The sequence below is a fragment of the Zootoca vivipara genome, chromosome 13 (assembly GCF_963506605.1).
Source record: "Zootoca vivipara chromosome 13, rZooViv1.1, whole genome shotgun sequence".
Classification (NCBI taxonomy): Eukaryota; Metazoa; Chordata; class Lepidosauria; order Squamata; family Lacertidae; genus Zootoca; species Zootoca vivipara.
The window spans coordinates 28496936-28518317 of NC_083288.1; the positions used below are offsets into that span (position 1 = coordinate 28496936).

The window sequence follows — 21382 nt, forward strand, 5'->3', positions numbered from 1 at the left end:
AACCCTCAAACCTGTCTGATGAATAACAGTCAAGAAACAGTATTTTGAGTCAAATCAGGGACAACTTTATTGCCATCCCCTCCCAGCCCCAGAAATAGACACTCACATTATAGCATATCATTACATAAATAACTACAGCAAAGTTGTCCCTCTATTCTCCTTTCAGTATGACTCTTTCAGAATCATCTGAAATCCACATTTTGACAAAGAATAGTTACAAATAGCATTGATCAAGATTAATGTTTGCCAATTCAATTATTTGAGTTGCAGCAAACACCCATTTAAATGATTGAATCCAAGTTATGTTCATTAACTTCAAATGGTCTTTTCTTACTAGCAGTAGCACTGGTTTCAACCCTTTGCTTTACTTTATCATCATGAGCATTTCATTTTTCTATTGTGTTCTTTACTCAGGTTTATCAGCTGCAGTTTTCACAAAAGCAGACTGTAAGCACAAACATGTATAATTTCACCCTGGGAGTAAAGAATCGGATGAACATAAATTGCTTGATTAACATCCAGCTATATACAGTATACAGTAATGTGTTCTTTCAAGCTGCAGATGGTGCCTACCTTGATGAATTCGCTTTTCCATTAGATGATTGAACATGAGACTGATGTTAAGTGGTATGAAGGAAGTATTTAAAGGAGACAAAAGAAATACACTCTGATTGCTGTGTGGCCCCACATGAATTTGTAAGCCTAAGACTTAGTATGCAACATGTGATACAGTAATTAAGTTTACTAGCAAACCATAGGTTGAACTAACACATTTGTAGCCCTTGTAGCCCCAGAAGGAGGTCAGGGAGCATTTGCATGACACACCTACACACTGCAGCCAACACACTAACGTGTTGCAACACAGTTTGGAAATGTCTGTGTTAACTGTGGTTGAGAGTCAGAGGTAAAACAAGTGTTCTGAGCCCTTGGTTGGCAGTTCTATCACAGACAGAAGGGTGTTCCTCATTGTAAAGCCTATGCATGAATACATGGTTCTTCTGAATGGTTCTTCTCCTCCTTTCCAGAAAAAGGTGTAGTTCTTCTCTTGGAGGCAGCCATTTGAAGATAGTCTGGTCTTCTTTAGAGTGGCAGCGCCATTGTGTTTTCAGCTCAAAGTCATGCAACATGTGCTCAGCTTGTTAAAGATTGTTGGCTGTCATTGGGGAAATCAGCTACATTCATTAATTTAGTGCCTCCTCATGTGGGAATAGAGTCTATAAATCTCTTGGTTTTGAGAAAATAAACACTGTGTGCCTTTGAGAATATAAATTGTGCTTTTGAGAACACAATTTGTAGAATCAATAAATTCTGCCAAACTGTTTTTAATGACCAATATTATTTTTAGAATATTCTTTTATAAGGCCCACATTATTGAGTACAGAATACATCATAATGTAATTGTATTTGTGCCTTGGAAGCTGCGTTCGGATTTTCTCCTCATGTGCCAAGGCACCACCACTACCCTGATGTCCCCTGATTTAGGAAAAGAACCAATCAATACACAATAATAATTTTGGGGGCCAAATAAGGGTACAACTTTTTTTCATTACAGATTTAATAGGTTTGGCAAACACACTGGGTATGACCATTAACACCCAGCCCAGCTGCTGGAAGTATTTTCAAAGGGGGTTGCTCCTGAGATGAGGAGGACCTGTAACATACATCCAAATGAAATGATTTTTGTTTTCAACATTGAATAAGGACCATGCCTTCCATCAATCAAGATCTACCCCAAGGAGATGAGGAGGACCTGTAACATACATCCAAATGAAATGATTTTTGTTTTCAACATTGAATAAGGACCATGCCTTCCATCAATCAAGATCTACCCCAAGGAGATGAGGAGGACCTGTAACATACATCCAAATGAAATGATTTTTGTTTTCAACATTGAATAAGGACCATGCCTTCCATCAATCAAGATCTACCCCAAAGATCTTACCTGCATTACATTGCAGCGGACAGTTTCGCCATAGAGTATACACTTGGCTAAGATCTACAGCCAAACCCTACAGGCATGCTCACATGGTATGCATGTTTTAAAGGCATGTTGGCTTTATCTCTGTGTTACATACATTTTTAGGTGTGTACAGGAAAGGGGAATCACCATAATGATTCATTGTGAAAAGCTGTAGACCAAGGATGGGAAGCATTAGCTCTCCATTTGTTCTTGGACCACAACTCTCATATTCTTTGGTTATTGGCAATGATGTCTGGGATTATTGGAGGTACAGTCCAACAGCACCTGGATTGTTCTACATCCCTATTGTACACCTTTTGTGAGGTTGAACCAGTTTCAGAGACCACATCTATCCAACAGCTTATAAAGGTGCAATATAAAAGAACTGTGGATTTGATCTGATAAAAAAGATTTACAGAATTCATGCCCATTGCATGAAAATATCCCATCCACCAATAAAGAATCCAGCTATAGATGGCCCCCTCCCTTAGTTCAACACAGGAAAGCCTAAAAGTGGTTATGAGGATCTTTTGACATTCTCTGTGCCTAGCTGCATCTTATGACCTTCCATGGCCAATATCAGTTCTCTGAAACAAGGGCAATAACAAACAATTAAGTCCATATTTAAGGTCTGCACTTTTGATTTATTAATTTCTTAATAGCAGTTTTCACTTCTTGATTCCTTAGAGTGTAAATCAGAGGATTCAGAACTGGAGTGACAACAGTGTACATAAGAGTGACCATGATTTCTTGCTTTAGGGATTCTCCTGAGGAGGGGGGGACATAAGTCAAGATCGCCCCAGCATAGAAAAGAGTCACAACTGTGATATGTGAGGCACATGTGGAGAAGGCTTTTGCTCTGCTTTCCTTAGACTTTACTTTTAAGAAGATGAAGGAGAGGATGTAGGTGTATGAGAGAAATGTTAGGAGGAAAGGGAGCACAACAATTAGGCCTGTAACTATGTTGAGGAGCTGGAGGTTAAGAGTGGTGCTACAGCACGCCAATCTCAAAAGGGGTTTAATGTCACAGAAGAAGTGCTGGACTATGTTAGGGCCACAGAAATGAACCCGAGACGTCATTATGGTGTGCATGAGAGCATGGAGGAATCCCGTGGTCCAGGTAGCCATGGCCAAGAAAAGGCAAGTCTTCTTGTTCATGATGACAGTGTAACGCAGTGGGTTACATATTGCTACATAGCGGTCATAGGCCATGACACCCAGCAGTAAAGCTTCACTGCTACCCAGGAAGTGGAAAAAATGAAGCTGTGTCAGGCATCCAATAAAAGAGATTTTCTGGTATCCAAAGAGGAAGCCTGTCAACATCTTTGGTACAGTGACTGTGGAGTAGCATATGTCAAGGCAAGAGAGGTTCCCAAGAAAGAAGTACATGGGGATGTGCAGACGTGGCTCAACCAGTGCTATGAGTAAAATGATGGCATTCCCCACCATGCTAACAAAGTAGACAAACAAGAAGATGATGAAGAAGGTGGTTTTCCGCCCAGGGACATTAGTCAGACCCATGAGGATAAAATCATTCACATTTGTCTGGTTCTCCATCACTGAAAATAAAGGAAGAAATATTACAAGGAAGCATCATTATCACAGGCTGTTTCAGCTGTAAATGAGCAAAGATGAAGCCAAAGAAAGAAGTAAATCAGGTGGAAGGGGAAAAGGATAAGTAAGTCTAGAACATCAAAAATAGAAATTGGTCTCATAGGCCTCAGTAAATCATAGAATCATAGAGTTGGAAGAGACCACAAGGGCCATCCAGTACAACCCCCTGCCAAGCAGGAAACACCATCAAAGCATTCCTGACAGATGGCTTAAAGACCTCCAAAGAAGGAGACTCCACCACACTCCTTGGCAGCAAATTCCACTGTCGAACAGCTCTTACTGTCAGGAAGTTCTTCCTAATGTTTAGGTGGAATCTTCTTTCTTGTAGCTTGAATCCATTGCTCCGTGTTTGCTTCTCTGGAGCAGCAGAAAACAACCTTTCACCCTCTTCTATATGACATCCTTTAATATATTTGAATATATCACATCGCCCCTTAATCTTCTCTTCTCCAGGCTAAACATGCCCAGCTCCCTAAGCCGTTCCTCATAAGGCATTGTTTCCAGGCCTTTGACCATTTTGGTTGCCCTCCTTTGGACATGTTCCAGCTTGTCAGTATCCTTCTATCACAGCTAGGATCCTCTGCCAAATCTAAATGATCCCAGACTACACTTCTCTTGTTTCATTCCTGACTACGCTAAAGGGTATGCATAAGATTTGGGGTGGGCATGTAGAGAAGAGCTGATCCCTTCATCTTTGCTGACTCCTCAGTCTCCAATCTTCTCATATTAGAAAATTGCTCTAAAGATCAGCCTACAATGATGTGATGGGCTTGTTGGCTCTGAAGTGAAGATTGAGAACTTGCCTACACATAAAAAAGACACTGTGTGCTACAAAGGCCTGCCCACCAACCAGTTTTCCAAGCAAAAATATGTTTCTGATGTTTCATGCCTGTATCCATCACAGTCCTAATCAGCTTTGTACCACCTGTGTATAACAGGTACTGGGAATCACAAGTTGGGAGAAGAATATTGTTCTCAGGTTCTGCTTGTATGCCTCCCATAGGTGTCTGGTTGGTCCCTGTTAGAGCAGGCTACTCTACTATGTTGGTGTGACAATCACCCCAAATTTAGGGACAGCATAGAAGGAGTTAAAGGGATTAGCCAGTTAGAAGCCTAGGGGGCGGAGTTAGGAGGATTATATAAACCCACCCTGAGAAGAGGAGGTGGTTGGTTTTTTGGAGGTTTGAGAAAGGGTGGCGGGGAGTTCTGAGAGGGGCAGGGGGAGAGAGTCTGAGGGGAGAGAGAGGTAGTGAGGTAAGAAGAAGGGAGAGATAGTCTGGAACTGTGATTGATTAAAAACTGTAGGTATAGGCCGGTATAAGACTTGTTATTAAAGATAATAAGAACTATTCATTTGGAAACCACACGCTTATGTACTGAACTTCAATAAGCACAGTTTGTTCCAACATTATCCCTGACTGGAGTGAATGAAGAGATTATCAGGCATATACTGGTTGGTGGCAGCGATTAATTGATCAGTGGTTGGTGCAGGTACCAACGGACCGTCAAACGTCTGGGGCTTCTGTGCAGGTGGAGTGAACCGCCACAGTTGGCCTTTGACCTGACTGAGTGGGACTCTTCTTGTGTTCTTATGTGACATTGGTGTGTATATCAAGTGCCTTGTTCTCACTCTAAAATTTTTGCACCTCATCCCTTTAGAAGAAGTTTATGTCTGCAAATTTTCATCCACTTCCCCTCCCCAAGTTATAAATGTTTCTTTTCCCATTATAGGATACAAGGCAAGCATCTGAAGCTTGGGGAAACAAGGCAAGACACTCTCTACCAGAGCTGTCAAAGTGGGTCCAAAGCAATTATTTTCCCCTACTCCTTTGATGCTCCAATGGTAGTAATGACAAAAAAAATAGTAGTAATGCCCCACTTCCACCATGCAACTGCCCTGCTATTATGGGACTGGTAGATTTGGACTTGGCAGATCTTCTTCCATGACCACTCCTTTCTTTGACCAGATAGAATTATTATTGAATTACAGAGCACCTTCATTGTTGGCAAAGACCTAAGAAAGGAGAAGTCATGCTGGAATTAAGGAAGGATGTTTTCTGAAGATGTTGTAGGACTTCAGCTCCCATTATCCCTGATCGTTGGCCATGCTAGCTGGAGCAGATGGGAAATGGAATCCAAGAAAATATAAAGTTAAAATTGTTGTTATTAAATTGTTGTTATGTTATTGTTTTGCTCTGTTATGATGAAATTGTTTTTGTAGTGTTTGAAATGCATCCCGGTTTATTTATTGTAAGCTATTTTGAACATGACTTTTGTCTGTGGAAAATTGGCATACAAAAAGAAAGAAAGAGAGAGAGAGAGAGAGAGAGAGAGAGAGAGAGAGAGAGAGAGAGAGAGAGAGAGAGAGAGAGAGAATATGGATAGCCACAGGTTCCCTATCCCTATATTCGGTCCAGAAGCAATTTCAGACCATTTTCTACTCTTTTAACCTTTCTCCAATTTCCGTCCTATATCCCACTCCCTTTACAACTATTTTACCCACTGAAAAATTGACATTGTAAATCAGGAGTTGACTAGACTCAAGCACAGGAATGTGTGGACGTAGCTCATATTTCAATAGTACTTACACAAACATAATTGCTCAGCACTGGAGTGTTTCCTTTTAGAAGACCAGAGGAAGGAAAGGAGAAATTAAGAATACAGAAAGTATACTTTATACTTGCATCTTTTTTTAGGGACCAAGCATTAACTTTGCCAGCTATTCTTCTCAGTCAATGGTGTTCAGTGGAAAGCAGTATTCCAGAAAATTAGACAACTGGTGATGTTGTGGTTGTATGGTGCCGTTCATACCCAATAACAGTCCTTGTTTATGCAGTCCCTTTGTATAAAATCAATACACTGGGGATGCAGCGAGTAGAGGGACAAGAGATCTGTTAATTACTCTCAAGGGGAGAAAATGCATAAATAAATGAGGTAGTTTACTCAGGGTTAATGCAAGCAAAGTACAATCCAACCCATATCATACTCTAAGGAGCTCAAGGTGGCACACATGAATGTTACCTTCCTTTTTTATCATCACAACAACTCTGTTAGGCTAAGAGATGATAACTGATCTGAGGTCACTTACTGTTATTTATGGCTGAGTGGGGATTTGAACCCTTAGTCCCCTAATCCTGGTACAACACTCATATTGTTCATATCAGTGTGCTTCCACTGGAACAAAACACAAGACTTTATTTTGATGCAAGGGGCACATTTTTATCAACCATTTTCATATGCAACAAGCAACTTCTAATTAACATTATCTCAGGTCTGCTGACTTGGAGGGGTCTGTCCTGTCAAAAGGCAGGAGGGCTGGGTTGTCAGGGCACAGTGGGGGGTGGGGTGGGAAAAGAGAGGAAGGCAGATTCTGCAAGGCCTGCCCTGCTGGTGCTTCCATGTGGTAGGACATGGAACATGTTGGCAAAGCTTCATCACCAGGATTGAACACTGAGCCCTGCCACCCTTCCTGGCTGCACGTTTAATTAGGGTTCACAGGGTGGCTACAACAGCACACTTTATTTAATTCCAAGCAACGAGTATTCAGAAGCGCACTGCCTCTGAAATTGGATGAAGAAAATAATTGTGGTTAGTAGCCATTGACAGCCATTGTGAAGTGGGAAAGTAGCCATGGTGGGTGCAGGGAGTTGCTAGAGAGGAGAAACACGAAGGCCCCAAGCTTGGCAACCTGGAAGTGCAGCAGTGGATTATGAGAACAAACACATTTTTAGTTGGGTGATAAAAATGCAGCTGGGAGATAAAATGACACTCAGGGTCGGGGAATGCTGTGCAGGCAAGAGAGGAAGAGACCAGCCAGCAAAAGGCTTGAAAGGATCTGTCTTGGATATTGACCAAATAAAAAGAGGTATAAAGTTGGGGGCAGAAGAGGGGGTGGTTATATGAAGGTTGCAGTGAAGTAACTGTAAGAGCACTTAAGGAGAGATTCAGGGCACAGTGCCTCAGAGGCGTCTTTGCCATAGGGCCTAGTGGCATGTTGCGCCAGGGCACCAGCCTCTGGGGGTGCTGGCGGGGCGCAACCAGCAACTAAGCCCTATGCTGGTTCCGCCGCCATGCTGTGCCTCCTTCTCCTTTTCCCCGTGCTGTGTGCGCGCTGGTGGCGAAACCTCTCCAGAGGCCACACTCTCCCCTTCTCGGCCCTGCAGCGATGGCTCAGCTGAGGCGGAGTAGTTAGGCCTCCCGGCAAGGGGGAGGCGGTGAGCACGGCGGGCCTGTTGTGGGACGTGGTGGCGGTGGAGGACGAGGCACCGTGGTCGGGGCTTGGCGGGAAGGCGCACTGCGCTCCCCAGGAGGCTTCGGTGCTGCTCTTCCCTGGCCAAGTCAGCTGCTGAGGAAAGTGCGGGCAAGGCGACAGGCGTGCGTGTGGGAGGGTGGGGGGATCCCTGCACCCTAGGAATCCTGGCACCAGGGCACGAGACAAGCTTAAGACACTACTGGCCTGCCTAGAAGGCCTAAAAAAATCTATGAGGAGAGAACTCATAGGTGAGGCAAGGGAACAGCAATAAACAGTGTTGTTACTCAGATGTTAACTATATGCTGGAGCACAGAGTGAAATTAACTGTCCTGTAAAATTCCAGGGTGGGTTGTTACAGGCAGGGCCGGATTTAGGTTTGATGAGGCCCTAAGCTACTAAAGGTAATGGGGACCTTTATATGTCCAGCAGTCCGTTGTCAACAACAACATGCCACTGTTTTTTGTGTTGAATATATGTTATATGGTAATTTATGGACCCAATAGGTATCTAAAGCCATTTGCACATAACGAAATATGTACCAGTATTTTATCAAAGTGCATTCAGTGTTTTCTTTTCCTATAATTTTTTTTGGGGGGGGGGCGCCCAAGAGATTGGAGCCCTAAGGTATGGTTTGTTTAGCTTATGCAGAAATCCGGCACTGGACAGGGATGCTATACAATTATCCAGTGCCAGTTTTATAAGCTTCCACCAATCAGGGAATGCTAGGTAAGGTTGGGAGGGAGAAAGTATATGGGGAAAGGAGTCGTCAGTATGTTGTTGGAACTCAGGTCTATTCCACTGATACATCAAAGTCAGCAGTCCGCAGTCACCAACCCAAAAAGTTATCTGGCTACAAAGGTTGGCTGACTGAAGGCCAAATATCAGAAGTTAAATGCTGATAGGGCAGAGGCTCAGTGGTTGGCCAGTACCCAAGTTTAGAGATTGGGAGATTTGCCTGTTATGGATGGGGTTTTACTCCCTCTGAAGTAACAGCTACATACCGTAGTCTCGGGATGCTACTGGAAGCCAAGTGATGGGAAGCCAAGTGATGTCAGCAGCAAGGAGTACCTAACCCTTATTCATCTGGCAAACTGAATATGCCTATTCCAGTAGCCTGGATTCTGAGATCTATGCAGTGGCAATCACAATACCGTATTAGATTCCTGTAATATAACTTTTGTGGACCTTCCCTACCCACAGGAAACAGAACAAAGTATCACAGCCAGCAAAGCATATAAATGTAATTGCCTTTAAATGTAGCAGATTCTTTACTAGTCACTTGACTGAGTTAAAAGAAATGGAACATATATTTGCAGGACCCTGAAATTCAGTATACAACATTTAGAGTACAGTACCAGCTTCTTTGGCCAGGAAACACCCTCCCCCCCCCCAAGAAAAACCCTGCCTTATGTTAAAATCTTGAACATTTTAAGTACTGCACTGATAAAGAATCTTACTAAGTAAATTAACTATCAGTAAAAATATGTGGGGCAAACAATACAGTTTATGAACAACACGGTTTATGAATTTTCGGTTTACGAACGCCGCGGACCCATCTGGAACGGATTAATTCACTTTCCATTACTTTCAATGGGAAAGTTTGCTTCAGTTTATGAATGCTTTAGTTTATGAACAGACTTCTGGAACCAATTACACCCATGCTTCGGGTTAAGTACGCTTCAGGTTGAGTACTCCGTGGACCCGTCTGGAACGGATTAATCCACTTTCCATTACTTTCAATGGGAAAGTTCGCTTCAGTTTATGAACGCTTCAGTTTAAGTACTCCACGGACCGTCTGGAACAGATTAATTCACTTTCCATTACTTTCAGTGGGAAAGTTCACTTCAGTTTATGAACGCTTCAGTTTATGAACAGACTTCCGGAACCAATTGTGTTCATAAACCGAGGTACCACTGTATTGCAGAATGATCTGTTGATAGAAATTTATCCATTAACACTACAAGTTGTGTCTTGTATTTCCTCCAAACCGGGCCTTCCATTTATGCCAAATATGAATAACCTATGGACGAACTTGACTCTAATACTGGACAGATCTGGATCTAGCAGGCTATATAACACTGGCTACTCTTTACCCCTCAAAGGGGAAAAAAGAGTGTCTGATTAAGAGAAAAAGGAAGGGAAAAAATATTCTACTAGTTTTTTTTATTATTCAGGATACAACCTCGGAAGTCGACAACACATTGGGGAAATGATAATCATACCCGTCAAAATTGCTGGTTTATGCAGTTGACATTCAGCACATGTTAGCAAGATCAAAAACAAGTGTCTGAAGGCTATAAAACACTTGTATTCTTCAGAATTAGATCTAGGTAGAGGCAGGGCCCTGTCATTCTTCTGTTAGATTCTTTCACTTATATGTTAGGATATATTTCAACAAGCTGCTTATTATTCTTGAAACAAAAACAAACATAATCACTCAAAGTAAAGTGAGGAGATAAAAACCTGGGTCTAGAGTGCATGAGTCCCACTGCCATCAGCGGGAGCGGGAGTCACATTCAACGAAATTATTCTTCATCCAGCTCAAAGAGAGAATAGATGAACAATATTAGCTAGAACAGTAGTCTTCCTCCCCCCCCCCCAGCATGGGCCACTTCTTTTATTTTGAATCCTGTGTTTTATTGTATTCCAGATTGAATTTTATAGAATCCAAAATTATAATTGTTTTATAGACATGCTGTGGATAGCCTGAATGAAGTATGAACACCACTGGTGGTCGACAAGCAGCAATTTGAGAACCCCTGAACTAGAAAACAAGCATACTGGCATCCACATTCCATAACAGACCAACTTGTAAATCTGTGCAGCCATAGTATTATACACCATTCAATTGAAGCTGTAGCAACTGAGGCTTTCAAAACGGACATTTGGATGGGTGGTTTTTCCAACAAGGCTATGATGGTGGTGGTGTTGGTGCTTATACTGCTGTGTCATACTGTATGCAAGTCACATTTTATTAATTGCAGCATTCGTGATGACCTGCTCCCTATTCCTCATGAATTTTACCAGCCAGGGGACCTTGTTATTGGTGGGATTGTTTCTCAAGTCTTCTACCTCTATGATTTACTTTCTCTCTTGGAGCAGCCTACACATATTGTGCCTCGTGAACCTATGTAAGACACCATCTCCCTCCTACCCTCCTCTCAAGCTTTTGTAATATGTTCAGACCATAATTACCAGGAACTCATATTTAAGGAATATTGCATTTATTTATTTATTGTGGGTGTGGAAAGATGATATGTTGGCAATGCTTGGAGTTGTTAATATATATTTTACCTTCTAGATAATATTGCTAAGCACAAGGAAATAATAAGCTTTCCCTCCCAAGTGCCAGTGAAACGAATGGATCTGGTACATTTTCTCTTCTCCTCTGCAGAATTACCTCATCAAGGAATATGATACTCACATATTACATGGGTGAAATTCAGTTTTAATGGTCCGTGGCCCACATCATATCTCACTGCCTTAGAAGCATAGCTGCCAAGTTATCCCTTTTTTACAGGGATTTTCCCTTATGCTGAATAGGCTTCCTCGCGAGAAAAGGGAAAACTTGGCAGCTATGCTTAGAAGACCTTCTGTATAATAGGTTCATTGCAGCTCTTTGAAATGCATTTAAACGTGCACAGATAAAATATTATAGGGGGTTGGGGGTTTTCAAAGGGTTTTTGAATTGGTCCTAAGTAACTGTGGTATGGTTTTCAAATGTATGTAGAATATTGTAAGATTTGCGATTCTATATTCTACTTGTAATCTTCTCTTTTCATCGCCTAATCATAGATGATCTCCAGGAGCACTAATATATCCAGATCATAAATGAGCCAATATTAATTACTAGATATGACACCATCTTATACTGTATTTCACATTTAAGACCAGTAATAAAATAGTTTGAATTAAAAAGGTTGTTCCTTGTATGCTAATGAACATTTTATACATATAAAATTGTTGATGGCTAAGCGAAATATTTAGCCACCAACCATAATAATAATAATAAAATTAATAATAATAATATCTTTATTACGGTCATAGACCAGCAAAAAAGAAAAAGAAAACCGGCCACCAACCATAAATTTTATATATAAAATTTAAACTGATATGAAATCCTTTATGTATATGGTAAAATACGCTAAGGGACATAATACTTTTCATTACTAAGGTGGGTTTTTTTTTACCTATTGTGAGTGTTCTCAAATTTGGTGGTTGATGTTTAATTTTCAAAATTCCACGGTTCTTCTTTTATGCTCTTTGAAGGCATGAAACGTGCAGGAACATTTTGAGCATACAATTCTTTTGTTAAGATATTTTATTTTCATTTTACTTTGAATTTGTTTTCTTCTAAGGGTAGCAGTTTCACTGGAGTCTTGAACAGATACAGATGACAAATGAAGAATACAAATGGGTTTTTTTATTGCTTTTGTTATTATTATTATTATTTTAAGAAAATACCTGTAACTTACATTACAGTTCAATACCTAAGAACTACCAGCACATCTTGGCCTTAGCCTTTGCTGTAAAGGAGATAAATGAGAACCCCGACATCTTACCAAACATTTCTCTGGGATTCCATGTTCTCAATAGTTACTACAGTGCTAGGATGACCTATAAGGCCACCATGAGTCTGCTTTCTAAACAGGAAAGATTTTCTCCTAACTTCAAGTGTCAAAATCAAAACAAACTGATAGCTGTTGTTGGAGGAGGCATCTCTGGAATCTCTGCCAATGTGGCCACCATTTCAGCAATTTACAAGACTCCACAGGTAACCTGTGTACATAGGGGTATGAGCATTAGAGATATGTGAGCTTTGTGATGTGGCTGTAAACAGATAAATTCAAGTATAGGCTGAATTAAAAGAACCAAGGAATTGGATCCAATGCTAACCATATTTAGTGTGGACCTACTGAAATTATTCAGCATGACTAAGTTAGGTTTCACTGGATGTAGGTTTAACTGCATACAACCCAATGTTTCCAAGTCTCCAAAAATTTCAATTCCACTTCCTTTCACACTAGTAAGACCTCATGTTGACTACTGTGACCAATTCCAGTAGCCACACTTAAATAAGAATGCCTTAATTTCAGAAGAGATTAAGAGGAAGTGAGTAAATAATGACAGTATTTTGGAAAATACATGATATAGGAAAGGGTGAAGGAAATGTGTCTCTTGAAAATGAGTTCGAGGTGCAACATTACAGCAATCTTCAAAAATTTAAACAACTCTCAAATTGTTGTTGTTTAGTCGTTTAGTCGTGTCCGACTCTTCGTGACCCCATGGACCATAGCACGCCAGGCACTCCTGTCTTCCACTGCCTCCCACAGTTTGGTCAAACTCATGTTCGTAGCTTCGAGAACACTGTCCAACCATCTCGTCCTCTGTCTTCCCCTTCTCCTAGTGCCCTCCATCTTTCCCAACATCAAGGTCTTTTCCAAGGATTCTTCTCTTCTCATGAGGTGGCCAAAGTATTGGAGCCTCAGCTTCACGATCTGTCCTTCCAGTGAGCACTCAGGGCTGATTTCCTTAAGAATGGATAGGTTTGATCTTCTTGCAGTCCATGGGACTCTCAAGAGTCTCCTCCAGCACCATAATTCAAAAGCATCAATTCTTCGGCGATCAGCCTTCTTTATGGTCCAGCTCTCACTTCCATACATCACTACTGGGAAAACCATAGCTTTAACTATACAGACCTTTGTAGGCAAGGTGATGTCGCTGTTTTTTAAGATGCTGTCTAGGTTTGTCATTGCTTTTCTCCCAAGAAGCAGGCGTCTTTTAATTTCGGGACTGCTGTCACCATCTGCAGTGATCAAGGAGCCCAAGAAAGTAAAATCTCTCACTGCCTCCATTTCTTCCCCTTCTATTTGCCAGGAGGTGATGGGACCAGTGGCCATGATCTTGGTTTTTTTGATGTTGAGCTTCAGACCATATTTTGCGCTCTCCTCTTTCACCCTCATTAAAAGGTTCTTTAATTCCTCCTCACTTTCTGCCATCAAGGTTGTGTCATCTGCATATCTGAGGTTGTTGATATTTCTTCCGGCAATCTTAATTCCGGTTTGGGATTCATCTAGTCCAGCCTTTCGCATGATGAATTCTGCATATAAGTTAAATAAGCAGGGAGACAATATACAACCTTGTCGTACTCCTTTCCCAATTTTGAACCAATCAGTTGTTCCATATCCAGTTCGAACTGTAGCTTCTTGTCCCACATAGAGATTTCTCAGGAGACAGATGAGGTTATCAGGCACTCCCATTTCTTTAAGAACTTGCCATAGTTTGCTGTGGTCGACACAGTCAAAGGCTTTTGCATAGTCAATGAAGCAGAAGTAGACGTTTTTCTGGAACTCTCTAGCTTTCTCCATAATCCAGCGCATGTTTGCTATTTGGTCTCTGGTTCCTCTGCCCCTTCGAAATCCAGCTTGCACTTCTGGGAGTTCTCGGTCCACATACTGCCTAAGCCTGCCTTGTAGAATTTTAAGCATAATGTCACAGTGGCGCTGGTGGCTACTCTAGAGTAACGACTCCTCACAGCTCTGCATTTTATCCTTTTATTTAGTGCAGTCTATTTACAGTGCTGAAACAGTGCTATGTACATGTCAGTCGGGTGCAGAGCCTCCGAATGGAGATTCCCGCGTTTTCCTCCAGCAAAGTAGCCTGGGGATACTAAATCTCCGCCCACGACGTTTCCTGCGCAATTCCGGGGTCGCTGGGATCGGTCTTCTTCCCACGGTTTCCCTGCTTCCCCCTTCCGTTCCCAAGCGGCGCCTTGGCTCGGCTACCTTGCCCGAGCCCTGGCTCCTACTTACTGATTCCTCGCTAGAAACATCCCCCTCCCCGCTCCCACTTCCGCTTGGCGAAGAGCTTGTGGTTAAGATGGGAGGTGGCTGTCTATAGCTTCTGTCCCTCACACATAACCTTGCTAGCGTGTGAAATGAGCGCAATTGTGCGGTCTTTGGAATTGGGATGTAGACTGATCTTCTCCAATCCTCTGGTCATTGCTGAGTTTTCCAAACTTGCTGGCATATTGGGTGTAGCACCTTAACAGCATCATCTTTTAAAATTTTAAATAGTTCAGCTGGAATATCATCACTTCAACTGGCCTTATTATTAGCAATGCTTTCTAAGGCCCATTTGACTCCACTCTCCAAGATGTCTGGCTCAAGGTCAGCCACCACACTACCTGAGGTGTACGAGGTCAAAGATCCAATGATAGGACAAATGAAACAGCCATTTATGGCAGAAAGTGTGATTTTGGTTTTCAAAAGATATTGAACTAGAAGGCCTACAGGACCAACTGCAAAATATTGATTTTCTATCCTCTTGCAATCTGTCTCAGAAATATTCATACATATTATTACAGCTCACCTATGGATCATTTCTACCAGTACAAAGGACAAAAATGCTATTCCCATTCTTGTACCAGATGGTCCCCAATGAAGCCCAGCAGCACAAAGGAATTGTGCAGTTACTCCAGCATTTCAGATGGACCTGGGTTGGGCTTTTTGCCGTGGATGATGACAAAGGGAATATGTTTTTACAGACAATAGTGCCAATGCTTATCCAGAATGGCATCTGCTATGACTTCATAGTAAACATACCAAAATGGAGTTATATGGATGAGATGGTAGACGGGTTTTTTAAGCACTTGGATGCCTATCTCATTATGTTTGAAAGAAAAGCCAATGTATTCTTTGTATTCGGGGAACCTCCATCCTTTCAAGTTCTAAGAGTGATGTTGTTTCTAGCACCCTTGGCGGACTTGCCCCCTCTTGGTAAAGTGTGGGTTATTACATCCCACTGGGATTTTGCATCACACTCTATTCAAAAGATTTGGGATCTACAAACCTTCCATGGATCCATATCTTTCACAGTTCACTCAAATCAGCCATTGGGATTCCAAAATTTCCTTCAGATGCTAAGACCTTCATGGTCCCAAGGAGATGGTTTTATCCAGGACTTTTGGGAACAGGCATTCAGCTGTTCATTAGAAATGTCTAATTGGCAACATCAGGAAAGGAAATTCTGCTCAGGAGGAGAGAAGCTGGAGAGTCTTCCTGGGACCTTATTTGAAATGGAAATGACTGGCCACAGCTACAATGTCTACAATTCTGTCTATGCTGTGGCTCATGCTTTGCAAGCCATTTACAAATCCAGTTCCAATGGTAGAAGGTTAGGAGAACGACAGGAACTGTTTTTTCAGAATGTGCAACCATGGCAGGTAATTACAAGAACATTTTATAAATACTATGTTTTCCTCAGGAAGCGCAATGAATTTTAAGTGTGCATGATATAAGTCATGTCTGTGGTGGTTTTGATTTCATTTCTGGTCCCCCCCCTTTTGACAATCCATATTGATAAGTAGTAGTGATCCCATGATAAAATATTGTTATTTTAATTCATAGTCACCCACCAACATGGTGCATATGGAAAGTAATGATTGTTATGATTATCAAATAATCATTTAAGGTTTACAATTCAATAATAAGACATGACTGGCCAATGGATGAAGTCATCACATACACTGTTGAAGAATTTTGAAACAGTTTCCACTTTGTTGATACTTTCTTTCTATCTAGGTCCATCATTTTCTAAGGACTATGTCATTCAACAATAGTGCTGGGGATTCAGTGCGTTTTGATGATAATGGAGAATTAGTTACAGGTTTTGATGAAACAAACTGGGTTATTTCCCCGAATGGTTCGTTGTTTAGGGTCGAAGTTGGAAGACTGGACCCTCAGGCACCTTTGGGAAAACAGTTAAGCATAAATGATGATCAAATTGTGTGGCATAAAGTTTTTAATCAGGTGAGACATAGCTCTGCGGCAATTGATGCTCATTCAAACAAGATGAGTTTTAACAAAGAGAAATGTAAAGTACTACACTCGGGCAAAAAAATGAAAGGCACAAATACAGGATGGGAGACACCTGGCTTGAGAGCAGTATATGTGAAAAGGATCTAGGAGTCCTGGTAGACCACAAACTTGACATGAGTCAACAGTGTGATGCAGCAGCTTAAAAAGCCAATGCAATTCTGGGCTGCATCAATAGGAGTATAGCGTCTAGATCAAGGGAAGTAATAGTTCCACTGTATTCTGCTCTGGTCAGACCTCACCTGGAGTACTGTGTCCAGTTCTGGGCACCACAGCTCAAGAAGGATACTGGCAAGCTGGAACATGTCCAGAGGAGGGCAACCAAAATGGTCAAAGGCCTGGAAACGATGCCTTATGAGGAACAGCTTACGGAGCTGGGTATGTTTAGCCTGGAGAAGAGAAGGTTAAGGGGTGATATGATAGCCATGTTCCAATATATAAAAGCAGGGCTGGCTCTAGGTATAGTCCCGGTGGTGCGGGGTGCCAGGGCCCTGGGCCGGCAGGCAGGTCACTGCACGGAGCGATCTCCGTGCCTCAGCGCCAGGGCGCCCGACCTGCTCGAGACTGCCCTGTATAAAAGGATGTCATCTAGAGGAAGGTGAAAGATTGTTTTCTGATGCTCCAGAGAAGTGGACACGAAGCAATGGATTCAAACTACAAGAAAGAACATTCCACCTAAACATTAGGAAAAACTTCCTGACAGTAAGAGCTGTTCGACAGTGGAATTTGCTGCCAAGAAGTGTGGTGGAGTCTCCTTCTTTGGAGGTCTTTAAGCAGAGGCTTGACAACCATATGTCAAGAATGCTTTGATGGTGTTTCCTGCTTGGCAGGGGGTTGGACTGGATGGCCCTTGTGGTCTCTTCCAACTCTATTATTCTATGATTCTATGACTCAAAATTTTCAAAAGCTTTGAAGGCATTTAACTACATTCCAACTTTAATTTTTGTGAAAGCCCATGGGATGTTTTATTATTTCAGTAATCTTTTTTTAAAAAACAGTATTATATTCTAGTTTTAATGAATTCCTATTATATGCTTTATTTTACATCTCCTCCAATAAATAAATTGTTTATTTCATGAATAGATTTCAGGATAAGGGGCTACATATTATCTGTAATAGACCCTTTTCATTTTAATAGATATTTAAATATTTAAGGGAGGTATATTCACCTATTTCAAAACTATAGGTTTCTATATACACTACCAAACATACATCTCTCTGTAGTTGCAGTGAGGAGGCAATATAAAAGTTCAAGGACACATTCTAGTCAATGAAAACAAAAGCAAAAAAGAGGTACATAAAATGAAACATACAAAGTTCTCTCCACAGGTAAATCTTAACTAGACAACTAGAAAACAGTGAGTTTTCATTTCTTTTCCCAATCTACTTTTGTGTGTGATCTCTTATGCTCTCATTACTAATCTCTCTATAATGTTTCCCCCCCCCAAAAAATATTCATTTTATATAAACTTACAAAAACAAAAATTACACAATACAGCAAACTAACAACAAGATAACAAACAATACAGATAAATTATTATCTATTCATCTTTTTCTCAAACCATTATTGTGTACTTCCCCAACCCCACATCTGATTTTCATTTCGACTCATCTTTAGCAGTTTCATGAATCATATTCTTAATCATTTTTACGACTTAACCATTACTATAAATTTCTCACATTATTACACTTACTAATGTCCCTCTTACATTCTAAACTATCATCTACTTCTAATCCTACAGCCTAAAATTAAATTCCAAGAATATCCAAAATCTTAAATGTTGCAGTATCTTTCTAAATAAGCTTTAAAAACCTTCCAATCTTCTTCCACTGTCTCTTCCTTCTGGTCCCAGTGTCTCCCAGTCAGTTCAGCAAGTTCCATATAGTCCATCATCTTCATTTGCCATTCTTCAATAGTTGGTAATTCTTGTTTCTTCCAATACTTTGCTATTAAAATTCTTGCTGCTGTTGTGGCATACAAAAAGAAACTAACATCCTTTTGTGGAATTTCTCCCCCACTATTCCAAGTAAGAAAGCTTCTGGTTTCTTAATAAATGTGTTTTTCAACACTTTTTTTCAATTCATTATAAATCTTTTCCCAGAAGTCTTTTACTTTAGGGCACATCCACCACATGTGATAAAAGGTTCCTTCCACCTCTTTACATTTCTAGCACTTATTGTCATGTGTATGATAAATCTTAGCTATCTTAACCAGTGTTAAATACCATCTGTACATCATTTCCATCATATTTTCTCTCAATACATTGCATACAAGACATTACATTACATGCTCAATACATTACATTACATTACATCCCCTTTTCCACATCCTGTCCCAATCTTCCATCATGATATTGTGCCCCACATCTTTAGTCCACTCAATCATTACTGACTTCACTTGTTTGTCTTTTGTATGCCATTCAAGCAATAAATTGTACATTTTAGAAAGATTTTTCATTTTTGCATCTAACAATTCTGTTTCCAACTTGTACTTCTTTATCTGAAAACTAATTTTCTTATTCATTTTAAACACTTCATTTATCTGGACGTATTGGAACCTATCATCCAATTTATCTTTAAGTTGATCATAAGGTTTTAACTTAAATTGGTCCTCTACTTCCATCAAAATGTCATTATACTTAACCACTTGTCTTCCATAGTAAACCTTTTTTGTTTCTTAGCCTCCTAAGGAGAAAACCACCTGGGTGTTTTTTCTCTATAATGTTTCTCTACAGGTGCTTCCCCTTTCTGTGTGCAATGACTACTGCTATCCTGGGTACAGCAGGAAAAAGAAGGAAGGAGAGAAATTTTGTTGCTATGATTGTGCTCCATGTCCAGAAGGGATGATCTCTAAGTACAAAGGTGGGAGTTACAATATTAAGTATGCAGTCTTGAATGCATATGGAGGTATCTTGCAATGCAAAGTTTTGAACAAAAAATAAAAAGCCTACTGGTAATAATTAATTTTTAGGAGTTTCAAAGCATGTGGGACTGAGTAAATTGTGTTCATCACTATCTCTCAGTCTAAGCAACCTCACAGGGTTGGTGTGAAGCTCCCTAGCTAGGTACTTCCACTGTCACTGACAGTCATTCCTAGAACGTTCCATTCCCAATATCCAAAAGAACCTTTTCCTAGTAGACCTTCTGGCATTTCAAAAATATACCGTGCTTTTAATATTGCTTCATTTAATTGGTTTTTATAATCTTTCTGCATATCCAATATCAGATGTGAGCACTCATTGTGGAACATTTGTTCCTCAGCAGCACTGAAAAGCCTGCACTCACGGAAACCCAGTTTTGGAGTTTATTTTACATACCCTGATGATAATATCACCTACATATTGAGGAGCATTTCACCATTATGTTTTCTCCGCTTTGATAATCTTGCAATGCAGCTTCTAAGATTCTTAAGGACCGCAAAAAAGTTAAGAACCAATGCTTTAGCTGTATAATGCTCAATGTCTGAAATATTTAACCAACTCTTCCATTATTCCAGATATGGCTGCCTGTGTGAAATGTCCAGAAGATGAGTACCCCAACCATGGCCAAACCCAATGCATTCCCAAGGTCCCAAGCTACCTCTCTTATGAAGAAGATTTAGGACTCATCTTAGTTATCTTGAGCATTATCTTCTCACTGACCACAACATTAGTACTTGGGACTTTTCTGAAGCACAATAACACTCCCATAGTCAAAGCCAACAATAGAACTCTCACCTACATCCTTCTCCACTCCCTCCTGCTCCTTTCTCTTCATTGGACAGCCTGGGAAGGTCACCTGCCTTCTCCGACAAATCACTTTTAGCATCATCTTTTCTGTGGCCCTTTCCAGTGTTTTGGCAAAAACCATTACTGTGCTGCTGGGATTCATGGCAACCAAACCGGGATCCAGGATGAGGAAATGGATAGGGAAAAGGCTCGCAAATTCTATTGTCCTTTTCTGCTCATTTATTCAGGCTTCCCTTGGTATGCTTTGGTTAAGTACATCCCCTCCATTCCCAGATACGGATATGCACTCACTGCATGGGGAAATCATACTTGAATGTAATGAGGGTTCAGTGGCCATGTTTTATGGTGTCTTAGTCTATATGGGTTTGCTGGCCACTGTCAGCTTCATCTTGGCTTTCCTTGCCAGGAAGTTACCTGACAGTTTCAATGAGGCCAAATTTATCACTTTCAGCTTGCTGGTATTTTGTAGTGTTTGGTTGTCCTTTGTTCCCACCTATCTGAGCACCAAAGGAAAATATATGGTAGCTGTGGAGATCTTTTCCATCTTGTCCTCTGGTGCTGGATTACTGGGTTGCATCTTTTCCCCTAAGTGCTACATTATCATACTCAGACCTGAGCTTAACACCAGGGAACAACTAATCGGCAAAAATAGTAAAAGAACATGAGTGCATATGTTTCTTTCTGCTTGTGTATGTAGTTCATTGGAAATGCTGGTGGCAGGGATGTCATAAGAATTCGATTATGGGTACTTTCTTAAGCAAATGTCTTTCCTTAAATTCTTGTGTGCAGAGTTTGGCCAGAAACATTCCATTTCAATTTGGTTCTCACTTTAGTTTGCTAACATCCCATGCATTAGAATGCAGAATTTCCTATTTAACTGTTCAGTGTAATCCCAACTCAAATGAGGACACTATTATTAACTCATACGTTTTCTCATTCTGAGGGTCTCAAA

General features: G+C 40.9%; 1 protein-coding gene and 1 pseudogene across 1 annotated transcript; one reads left to right on the forward strand and one right to left on the reverse strand.

Annotated features, from left to right (window-relative positions):
• Positions 1 to 2584: 2584 nt before the first annotated feature.
• LOC118077905 (olfactory receptor 12D1-like) lies at positions 2585 to 3517 on the reverse strand. The gene has a single exon (XM_035101627.2). It carries the CDS (start codon positions 3515 to 3517, stop codon positions 2585 to 2587), a length of 933 nt encoding a protein of 310 aa, XP_034957518.2.
• A 74-nt stretch (positions 3518 to 3591) lies between these two features.
• On the forward strand, positions 3592 to 21095 carry LOC132592893 (vomeronasal type-2 receptor 26-like; annotated as a pseudogene).
• Positions 21096 to 21382: the final 287 nt, after the last annotated feature.

Coding starts and splice junctions, on each gene's coding strand:
- LOC118077905 (XM_035101627.2), bottom strand. CDS start 3,517: ATGGAGAACCAGACAAATGTGAATGATTTTATCCTCATGGGTCTGACT.